General features: G+C 47.0%; 1 protein-coding gene across 1 annotated transcript in view; it reads left to right on the plus strand.

The window, feature by feature from the left end:
- The window catches only part of CMSS1 (cms1 ribosomal small subunit homolog (yeast)), a 29,178-nt gene that overhangs the window by 12,599 nt on the left and 5,780 nt on the right, over positions 1 to 10,799 (plus strand). Inside the window, exons 3-6 of the mRNA XM_015410603.1 lie at positions 5,109 to 5,238; positions 6,125 to 6,184; positions 8,548 to 8,650; positions 10,190 to 10,250. Of these exons, the coding sequence (XP_015266089.1) occupies positions 5,109 to 5,238; positions 6,125 to 6,184; positions 8,548 to 8,650; positions 10,190 to 10,250 (354 nt within the window). The remainder of the gene's footprint in view (positions 1 to 5,108; positions 5,239 to 6,124; positions 6,185 to 8,547; positions 8,651 to 10,189; positions 10,251 to 10,799) is intronic.

Genomic DNA, 10,799 nt, shown 5'->3' on the forward strand with positions numbered 1-10,799 from the left:
GGATACATATTCATTGGCGCAGATATCTGCATCACTTAACCACTAGCATTCTACAGAGGCACTTGTGTTGGTCGCACCCCAATTTCACTCCGCTGGAGGGTGGACCCCCTGAGCCTGCTGCCAGGCATGGGGCGCAGACTCCAAGTCGATTGGAAGAAGGAGGCCAGGAGGGGTGGGCCGAAATGGTGGGGTCTGTGGCCTGCCCCAAAGGTTTCCCCAGGCAAACCACCCTTCAAGAGATCATGCTCATTGGGTCCTCCCAGTGCCTGGAAAGAGGATGAGGGTCAGGGCTCATGAAGCGATCACTAAGCACATCGGACGAATGATCGCCCTGGACGGCCAGCCTTTCTCTCTGGTGGAGGATGTGGGCTTTCAGGAGCTACTACATTGCGTGGCCCCATGGTACACCATTCCCTCTCGGAGGACCATGAGCCAGCGTGTGCTGCTCACCATGTATCAGACTGCGGTGTGTCTGGTGAAAGCTGAGCTAGCCGTGAGGGAGAACCGTCCACCTGATGGCCGACCTTTGGAGCGGCCAGCACCACGGCTACCTCTCCCTCACAGCACATTGGTGGCAACCTGAGGAGTTCCAGGGTGGGCAGGGGGACCCGCCACCCCAAGCGGGGACAGGCACGCTTCCGTCCAGCTACAAGGTGGTGCTCCTCCACGCTCAGGGTATGGATGTGGAGCACACGACGGTGAATATCTCCACAGCCATTCAGAGTAACCTGAAGACCCGAAGACTCAGAAACGTCATCTGGATGGCGCACAAGATTCACCTGGTCGTGAAGGATGGCCTGGGGCTGGGGAGCAATGCCACGGCTGGGGAGGGCACCACCAAAATCAGTTCCCTGCTGGAGAACTGCTGGCGCTTGGCGAGTCACTTCTTGAGAAGCATCAGGGCTTCACGTCTGCTGAGAGAGAGGCAGGGTGAGGCAGCTGAACTGGAGCATGTCCTCCTCTAGGACATTGGCCCCCAGTGGAACTCCACCTATGCCATGATTGCCCATTTGGTGGAGCAGAAAATGGTGGTCCAGGACGTCCTGTCCTCCGTGTCCATCCAGCGGGGGAGGCGAGCTGAGCATCAGCTCCAGTGACTGGCTGACCCTGTCCCAGATTGTGTGCATCCTGAAACCATTTCATTATGCCACCAATGTCCTCTGTGCCCACATGGCCAGCCTGGGGCAAGTCATTCCCCTCATTTGTGGGCTAGATTGGGCGATGGAGTCTGTGCTGGAGCCAGGCCCTGAGGGAACCAAGGTTCTCCCTCGAGTCAGGGCCCTGGTCAACAGGTTGTGCCATGGCATCAAGCAGCACCTGCATCCGTTCCTCAAGGAGCAGGAATTCAGGCTGGCATGCATGTGTGACCCCCGTATCAAGGGAAGCATCACCCTCCAAAGCATGCAGCTTCATCAGTGGAAGCGTGAACTGCATTGCCAGGTGCAGGTGTTTCAACACCATGGCTGGGGCCAGAGACAGCTGAGAGATGTGGGAGATTATGAGGAAGAGGAGGGGGGGCAGGAAGGAGAGGAGAGGGGCAAGGAGAGGTGGAAGATTGGGAGGCGGGGGACGACGAGGGGGGCAAGCTTGTAGAGAGAGGGGAAACATTGCGAGGGTCAGTGGGAGCCTCGTTAGCAGAGGGGGGGCGAAGGCAGGGACTCAACCCACCCAGGGAGAAGGGTTTTCCCCCCTTTCAATGGGGACAGTCGAGGCAAGTCCCCACAGCCAGCAGTCAGAAGAGAGAGGGGGACCCAAAGGCAGAGACTCAACCCACCCAGGGAGAAGGGTTTCTTTATTTTAGAAGGGGCAGTGAAGGCAAGCCCCGGAGTCAGTGTCAAGGACAGTTAGCCCCCCCCCCGAGAAATTGCTTCGAGAGTGGGGTGCCCACTTGCCATGGGAGAGAAGGAACTTCCAAATCCGAGACTGCAGTGACCCAGGCGTCTGCAAACCTCCCCAGGAAACAGTTAGAGAGTGGGGTACCCACTTTCTGGGGCAGAGAGAGAACTCTGAGGTGAGGGACTTCAGCAGCCCTGGGAGGCAGGGTGCAGAAAGGTGAGAAGACCCACAGCCCGTGCCCAGGGGACTTTGTCACCTCCCCGCCCCAGAAGGTGGTTTGAGAGTTGGTTGCTGAGGGGCGAGAGAGAGAGAAGGAACTCTGAGGGAAGAGACTTCACAACCCAGGGAGGCAGGGTGCAGAAAGGGGAGAAGACCCACGCCATGTGCCCAGGGGACTTTGCCAGTGCCAGCTCCCCGCCCCAGAAGGTGGTTTGAGACTTGGTTGTCGAGGGGTGAAGTGGGGGGGGGGGAGAGAAGGAACTCTGAGGTGAGACACTTCACCAACCCAGGAAGGTGGGGTGCAGAAAGAAGAAAAGACCCATAGCCAATGCTAAGGGCAGTCACCAATTTCCCCCTGAGAGTGGTTGGATGGTTGGTCACCAACTGGCCAGGGGAGAGCGAGTGTCATTTTGGGGTGAGCGGAAAACTCAAACTCCACTGCTAGTGGGCAGAGAAAACAGCCACTTGCAGAACCCACAGAAGGGGTGGGGTGACTCCGCTGCTTGACTTGCCAATAAAACCAGCAACAATGGAGTCAAACCGAAAACGCTTTGTGAAAGCAAAAGAATTCAAGCCCAGTTTCCCACCCTTGCAGGGATGAGAGAAAAGGCAGGCGGCGACCAGGCATTGCAGTGGAGAAACACAGAAAGGGGGGAAATGGTGAGAAAAGGGAAGCGGAGGATGTTTTTTGTCTGGCAATTGGTATCGTCACCAGGAGAGCCAGCTGGTTTCTCCACCCACTCCAGCCAGTGGCCCCAGTAAATTTTTCCCCCACCCCAGGCCCACCACAAGATTTTTTCTGTGTGCAAAAGGAACACTGCACTGCAAGAGACCGTGATGCAAAACAAAGGACGGTCATGCACCACCTGGGAATATATACACACACTCCTCCCATTCTGAGGGAGAAGGATGGATGTTTCTGATTGGAAATTGGAGATGCCTGTTGACCTCGGGTGCCCGGCATTGTTCCCTTGACGGCCAAAAAATCCCACCTACACCCAATTTTCGGTGCGAAATGGCGGGGGGGGGGTTTCTCTGGCGAAAGTAGCTGAATGCTTCCGAGCTGAGAGCGTGAAGACCTTCGAGCCACCCAGTGACCCCAGTAAATTCCCCCACCCCACCCCAGGCCCACCACCAGATTTTTTCCATGCACAAAAGGAGCACTGCACTGCAAGAGACTGTGACGCAAAACAAAGGACTGTCACTTGGCACCTGGGAATATATACACACACCCCTCTCATTCCGAGGGAGAAGGATGGACGTCAGCCTCAGGTGCCCAGCATTGGTCCCTTGATGGCCAAAAAATTCCATTCACACCCACTTTTCCGTGTGAAACAGTGGGGGTGGGGTTTCTCTGGCGAAAGTAGCCGAACGCTTCCGAGCTGAGAGTGCAAAGATCGGGCACTGAAGCTTCTGGACATGTGATCTTCGAGCCGGTCCATCCAAGCCCCCCAAAAGGCGATATTCGGCCCGGATTTTGGTTCGGTGTTTGTGTCTGTGCCCATCCCTAAACATTTTTATGTGAAATACATGCCCCCCTCCCCTTTTGTCCTCACAACAATTCTGTGTGGTACGTTGCAGCACAAGAGAAAGACTGGCTGGGTCCCCAGTAAACTTCATGGCATAGTAACAGTTTTATCCTCGATCTCTCCCATTATAGTCCAATATTCCAACCAACTGGTTTGATGAAACTTAATAAAAGCAACTCCAGAAAACCCTTATATCGGCTTCAGTACTTAGGGCTGCCTCATATGCGAAGGTTTCCTGCATGGATATCGATTCTAAATAGGAAAGAGTATGTAGATTGCATGTACGTAATCATGGATGACACATGTGCATATCTATTTTGCGATGCATACATATGTTTTAGCTTCTCACTTCATGTGCATGAAGTGAAAAAAGATGGGTATGTTTGTCATGTGTAAGGGTGTATATAGAGGTCTGCAAGTAAGGGATATCCATGCTGGAAACAGTCACATCTGAGTCTGACATCAATCCTCCCCTCTCTGTGTTTTCCTCAAGAACTTGTTGCACTGGAACTCTATATGAATACAGGGCAGAGTTCTGACATGGACAAGCTGTGAGGAAATCAATGTGGCAAGGATATTATAGTAATTTATAGTACCTAACAATCTTTTCTTTCCCTCCCCTTCTCACTCACACTTAAAAAAAATCTTTTGCTCTTTAGCATCTGGAATGAATTAGAAGGAAAATAATAAAACTTCCTGTGTGAAGAACATTTTCCCAACAGCCCTCTTTGAAGGAAGGGAGTATGTTCAGGTGTCCTTGTTCTTACTCTTGTGGAATTTCTTGTTAATATCAGCATCACCCTCAAGAGGACTATTATTTTCCTGAAGGAATTGAGTGACTCAGTGAATGATGTAATAGCCCCATGAAATAGCAGTTCCCCCCTTCCAAGGCTTTAAGTAAAGTGAGACCCATTGATATTTGTTAGACTCTTATCGTTGGATGCTGTGTTTACTTTTACGAATCATCACTCTAAGAACGACAATCTTTACATACACAGAAGAAAGAGTTTAATCTGTTCAAACTACTAAACACCTTGCAAAACACATATATGGGTGCTGCTGTAGTCTGGTTCCGTACGCACCATTTATGAAGTGGTTGAACTGTTCCTTTCTATTTTAATGGATATTTGAAAACTGTTCACATGGAAATCTGGTGAACATCTGAGCAGGGGTTATCTGGTGTGGGTGTGGGAGATGGGCCTCAAGATCTGCTGTTCTACATTGTACCATGTTCTGCTGCAAGGCACTACAGGGAAGATTCCACATGCCCAAGCCAGTATGCCAAAACTGTGTTTGTGTACCCCAGAAAAGGCAACAGTCATTCAGAAAATGTTTCCCTTTAAATGTTACTCCTCTAAAGCATGCACACCAAATCTTAAAAGTCCCGATCCACGTAGGTGACAGCAGTAAAGGTCTGAAGACCCATTTTTATTATCAAGAATAATTGGGAAATGGATAAATGGATAATTAGCGAGATTACAGAGGATTAAATGCTATGTCAAATGTACCTTTTCTTGTTTCCAGAAGAAAATTTCAGATATTCTTGCAAAATCATCTCCAAAACCTGGAACCCCTGAAGATGTAAAGAAACTGCTTAATGAGCACTTTGGTGCTAAACGTTCCGTGATTGAATTAGAAGAATTAAAGCTACCAGGTAACAAAAGGGCTGCATCAAAGAAGTACCAGCTGGAAGAATAAGAGCTTTCAAAAATATCTACTTGTAACAAAATGCTAACTGACAATTTTACTTCCTTAAAAAAGTAGTAAACGTCTGGGTCCTAATTTGCCCCTGGATTTTAAACATTTATAAACATTTCCTTGCTATTAATACCAGTTCATATTTACATGGGATTAAGGTAAAGTTTTTAATCCTGGTTTGGGGAAAGGAAAAAAAATGTCCCCTGCTTGCATTTGAATGTTATGGGAAATCCCAGATTGACTCAAGGGTTCCGAAACCAGGAATCTTTCAGTCGCACCAGAGAAAGGAGGGACGCATGAGAGCACAACCAAGCTGTGTTTGCATCCTACACAACCAGACACAGCTTTATAGTGAGATCTGATTGTGGCCTATGTGACATGGACATTTTGGGAGAACTTCTGCAGAAACACAGTGGTGAAACAATAGGCATCTCTCTTTTTTAACCAATTGTTGGAAACACAGAGATCTAGGATTTGCAGAGGTGCGATTTTCTTGAGTCAATCTGTACAGTTTGTGGCCTTGATTCAGACTTTAAAGGAGGGGAAGTAACAAACATTCTATAACCTGTCAAGCTGGTTATGCACTTCTGTAGTTAGGGATAAGTAAGGAGGGGTTTGTACAATGAGATAATTGTGGAAGGAAATTGACATTGGGCTAAAAATTGTTCCCATCATTTGGTTAATCTGTTTTAAAGCTTCTGACTTTTGCCTATGAGTGCTTATGTAACTCTGTCTTCCCAAAGAGCATTTTGCCTGGCTTTCAGCAAATACACATTCTTGGAAGCTTTAAGGTATTAGTTTTAGCATCCAGCAACAATAGCCTTCTCTCTCTCTGGTTTCAGATGCCTGTTTCCTCCTTCCCAATGACCTCACCCACAGTTTTTCTTCCTACCTGAAGGAAAGTAAGTAACCTTTAGCCTGTTTGTAATACAAATATTCATCTCTTTTCTTAAATTAGTAAAATCGGTATTTTTGTAACTATTCTTTTAAAGAAGTGTTTGATATTCTGTCTTCTTGAATAAATGTTTTAACATTGTTTCTAACCCACCAACATTTTACAGCAAAAAAACTGTACTCTCTGTTTAGCAGCGTCATGTTGCTTTAAGAGCCTTGTGCCACTGAGATGTTGGCTAGTGTATTGGTGGTGTTTTCTCACTGAAACAGTCTGGTGGACTCTCCTGCCTTCTGTCCCTGATGCCACAGTACATGAGGATAAACAAAGGGCCCAACTGGGCAAGGCTGTGACTGGATTTCTAACTACTTTTTGAAAAAGTAAGGAACAGCCGATTTGGATTGGTGCCCCATGTTAATCCCTTCCCCTGTGCCATTTTCCCAGGGCAGATCACATGTACACACATCAGATATGCTGTTTGCCCCAAAGGGAAGTGTTTACTGCTTACAGTAAAAACCACAATAAAACAGTCCTGTGATCCGTGGTCTTCTTCATTGATGCCTCTTAACATTTATAATCATTCTACTCAGCCATACAGTTTGCGGCCACCCCACTGCACGTGGCAAACTGAAAAGGCTTCTCCAGTGGTGTACCTGGCATATTTGGTGCCCAGGTCAGATAATTTTTTAACACCCCCTCCTCTTTTATTTCTACCATTAAGTCACGGTTTACTTAGGGCAACCCCCGCAGAGTCTCCAAGGCAAGAGACGTTTGGAGGTGGTCTGCCACTCCCTGCCTCCACATCGGCCCTGCTTAGCTTCTGAGCACTGACGAGATCAGGCTAGGCTGGGGCTATCCAGGCTGTGGCCTCTCCTCTGTTTGACAAAATTATTTTCAGTCATAATTGTGAAATGAAACAAATAATAAGAATGGCCAGAAAATAGATTCAGGTGGGTAGGCGTGTTGGCCTGAAGTAGCAGAGCAAAGTTTGGTCTTAAAGGTGCCCCTGGACCCAGACTTTGTTTCAGTGGCCAGAAAAGAAATGCAGACAGTGAAAGAGATTCTTTTATTTAACTTTGTGTACATAATCATGCCAGTAAAAAAAATAATCAAATTTCAACATGAGAGCTGGGTACAAGGAAAGGAAAAGAGAAAAACTAGATTACTGGAGAAAATGACCTGCGGGCTGGCAATTACTGTAATAGCGATCAGTGTGCTGGTTTGGTTGCTTCAGTCTTGGAGAAAGGCATTCTAGAGTGCTTTTTCCCATGCTCATAATTCCCTGCTCCCTAGTGGCAGCAGCCCATTTAAAAAAAATAATTTTTTTTTAAATAAGAAGAAAGACAATCAGCAGGATGCTGGTTTCTAGGGGGCCCCCCTTCAAAGGCCTTCCTCAAGCTGCACCCGGGGTGAAGTGCACCCCCTGCCTTGCCCTTGGCATGCCAATAGGCCTCTCTTCCTGTCACTGCTATTGTAAAGGTGGCCTTTTCTTTCTCCTTGTTGAAGCGTTAAAACATTTCAGAGCATTAGATCTGGAAAAGAGAGAGTGGTCCATCCAGACTGGCAACTTTCATACATTCTTCCTGGGGTTGCGAACTCCAGGTTCAGAAATTCCTGGAGACTTATGGATAGAGCCTGGGGAGGACAGAGTTTGCAAAAGAGAGAGGCTTCTTTGGGGTGTTGTGGTTAAGTGCGCGGACTCTAATCTTGGACAACTGGGTTTGATCCCTCACTCCTCCACTTGCACCTGGCTGGATGACCTTGGGCAAGCCATAGTTCTGATAAGAGCTGTTCTTGAAAAAGAGCAGTTCCTGTCAAGAGCTCTCTCAGCCCCACCTACCTCACTGTGTGTCTGTTGTGGGGAGGGGAAGGGAAAGGAGTTTGTAAGCCGCTCTGAGACACCTTTGGGTAGTGAAGGGCAGGGTATAAATCCAATATCTTCTTCTCTTCTCTTCTTCCTCCCTCTGAAGCTGTCATTTTCTCCAGAGGAACTGACCTTCAGGGTCTGGAGATGAGTTGTAATTCTGGGAGAACTCCAGCCCTCAACTGGAGGTTGGCAACCCTAATTCCCCCCCTTTCCAAGATGGGGCAACATAATGCCAGTAGGGAGAGCAAGCAAGAGAAGGAAGATGAAGAAGGGATGAGCAGGAGGAACAGGTGTGGGCTTGGCCCCCTGGGACATATGTTTATGGTGTTGGTTTTAGAGAAAGATTGTAGACAGCCACCTTGAATGCATAATAAATTAGCCGGGTGGCAGCCATTGTGCACAGGCTGCGTTCCTTCAGTGACTGCCTTCATCCATTTATATCATTTGGTCATGCTGTGTGTTTTAACTATCTGTTCTTGCTGCCATTTTTGCACTTCATATTGCAGTCTGTCCCAAATGGGCGAAGCTCCGTAAAAACCACAAGGAGAAAAAGTCGGTGGTGATGCTGACAATCTGCAGTTCTGCCCTCCGTTGTCTGGAACTCATCAAGTAGGTCATTGAACCTGGCGCCCCTTCTTGAGGCTTTGTCTGAAATCCTAGGCACAAAGGTCAAGGCAGGGCACCGTGTTCCACTAGCCTAGTCTAGGACTGAGCCGCGGATGCAAATGCCCTTGCCCCTACTTGAAGTAGTTAGATAACTGCACATTGCAAATGGAAAATCAAGTTTACTCCTTAAAGAGGCAGAACTTGTGGCATGCTGTATCGGGCTAGGTTTGCAAGGCATCAGGTGTGTTGCTCCATCGGCACTCTTGCTGTTTTCTTTTCCTTTTCTTTTTTTAAAGAGGAGTGATCATATGCAAAGGAGGATGGAGGTCCCTTACCTGTAGTGTGTGTGTGTGTGTGTGTGTGTGCGCGTGTGTGTTAAGTGTCATCAAGTCACTTCTGCCAATTGTTGACCCCATGAGTTAATGTCCATTAAATGTCCAATAAAATGTTAGGGGAAATAATGGGAGTACAAATTCCCCTCGAACCTGAATTGTGTTTACTGAATATGATTCCAGAGACGTATGGGAAAGTAGAAAAAAATTTGTTGGTACATTGTTTTACGGCTGCTAGGATTTTGTATGCCAAGTATTGGAAAGAGGGAAAAATTCCAGAAAAGATTGAAGTTATACAGAAGATATTTGAAGTGGCGGAAATGGATAAATTATCATGTACATTAACGGGGAAGGATGATTTGATTTTTGAAAATTTTTTGGGAAAGACTGTATAATTGGAAACGAAATACGAAGGGTTAGGAATGTTTTTGTTTGCTGTGTTTGAAAGGAAAAGGGAAAGAGGCTGTATGCTCATCTGTCATGAAGCGAAGAAATAGCTGATTGTTGGATTTATTTTGGAAAATGTAATAAAGATACTTTAAAAAAAGTGTTAATGCCCTCCAAAACATCCTATTGTTAGGAGCCATTCTCATGTCTTGCAAACTGAGGGCTGTGGCTTCTTTTACTGAATCGATCCATCTCATCTTAGGTCTTTCTCTCTTCCTGCTGCCTTCAGTTTTCCCAGAATTATAGTATTTTCTAGAGACTCTTGTCTTCTCATAATGTGGCCACAGTACAGTAGCCTCGGTTGAGTCATTTTAACTTCTGGGGAGAGTTCAGGCTTGATTTGATCAAGAAGCCACTTATTTGTCTTTTGGCAGTCCATGGTATCAAACTCTCCTCCAGCACCACATTTCCAAGGAATCTACTTTCTTCCTATCAGCTTTCTTCATTGACCTGCAATAATTGTACAAAAAAACATTCATCAGATGGAGTTTACCTTTGCTGATGCTGAACTTGTGTTCTACGCAGCTCTCAAAGGGTACAGGAGCCCTGTCTCCTTGACACAGACGTAGGCAATAAACAATTTAAAATGTGTCTTATGGAAGGTTGGAGTTAAAAGTGGGTCTCAGGTGTGAAACCGTTGCAGGCTACTTCTGTGCTGGAAACATTACTATGCACTGACAGCTAGTAAACTTGCCTTTTGTTTTAGCTCATTTTTTCTTGGTCATGTATTGTATTAATTACTTCAAAGTGCTTTCTTTTCTAGGTCAATAACTGCATTCAAAGGGGATGGCAAAGTTATGAAATTGTTTGCAAAGCACATAAAGGTAAGGGTGGAGGCTATTTTATACACTTGCACCGTGGCCTTTCACTGTCCCCAAACTCTTGAGCAGCATTTGAGCAGCCAGCTCCCTTGGCAGAGTGGGAATTTAAACCTGGGTCTTCCAGGTCCTATTCAGGTCTTAAAACCACTATCCCATGTTCTCTGTGCCATTAGGGAGTCTTCTGCAATAATGGCTCTCAAGGGTAATTCTTCACAGTGGGTCTTCCAAGAGCTCCACCAAGATTTGTTTTGATTTACTATTCCATCACTCTTTTCCTTACAGGACCCTCAAAGACAGCCTACTGCTTTGATGTTTTAGAGAAATAACCAACACTCATGCCTTTGGCTATATATATGTCTTTCACAGGGGTCTTTCCATAGAAAAAGAGCTGCAGGAGCTCATTAGCATATGCTAATTAGCATAGCATATGCTAATGAGCTACTGGGCTATTAGCATATGCCACGCCCCCTGACATCACCGGAAGTGATGGCAGAAGGGGAAGCAAAAGGGGGGGAGGCATCTTCAAAAGCCTCCCCTCCCCTCCCCTTGGGG

This window comes from Gekko japonicus, unplaced genomic scaffold, assembly GCF_001447785.1.
Source record: "Gekko japonicus isolate JY-2015 unplaced genomic scaffold, Gekko_japonicus_V1.1 scaffold241, whole genome shotgun sequence".
In the NCBI taxonomy this organism is placed as follows: domain Eukaryota; kingdom Metazoa; phylum Chordata; class Lepidosauria; order Squamata; family Gekkonidae; genus Gekko; species Gekko japonicus.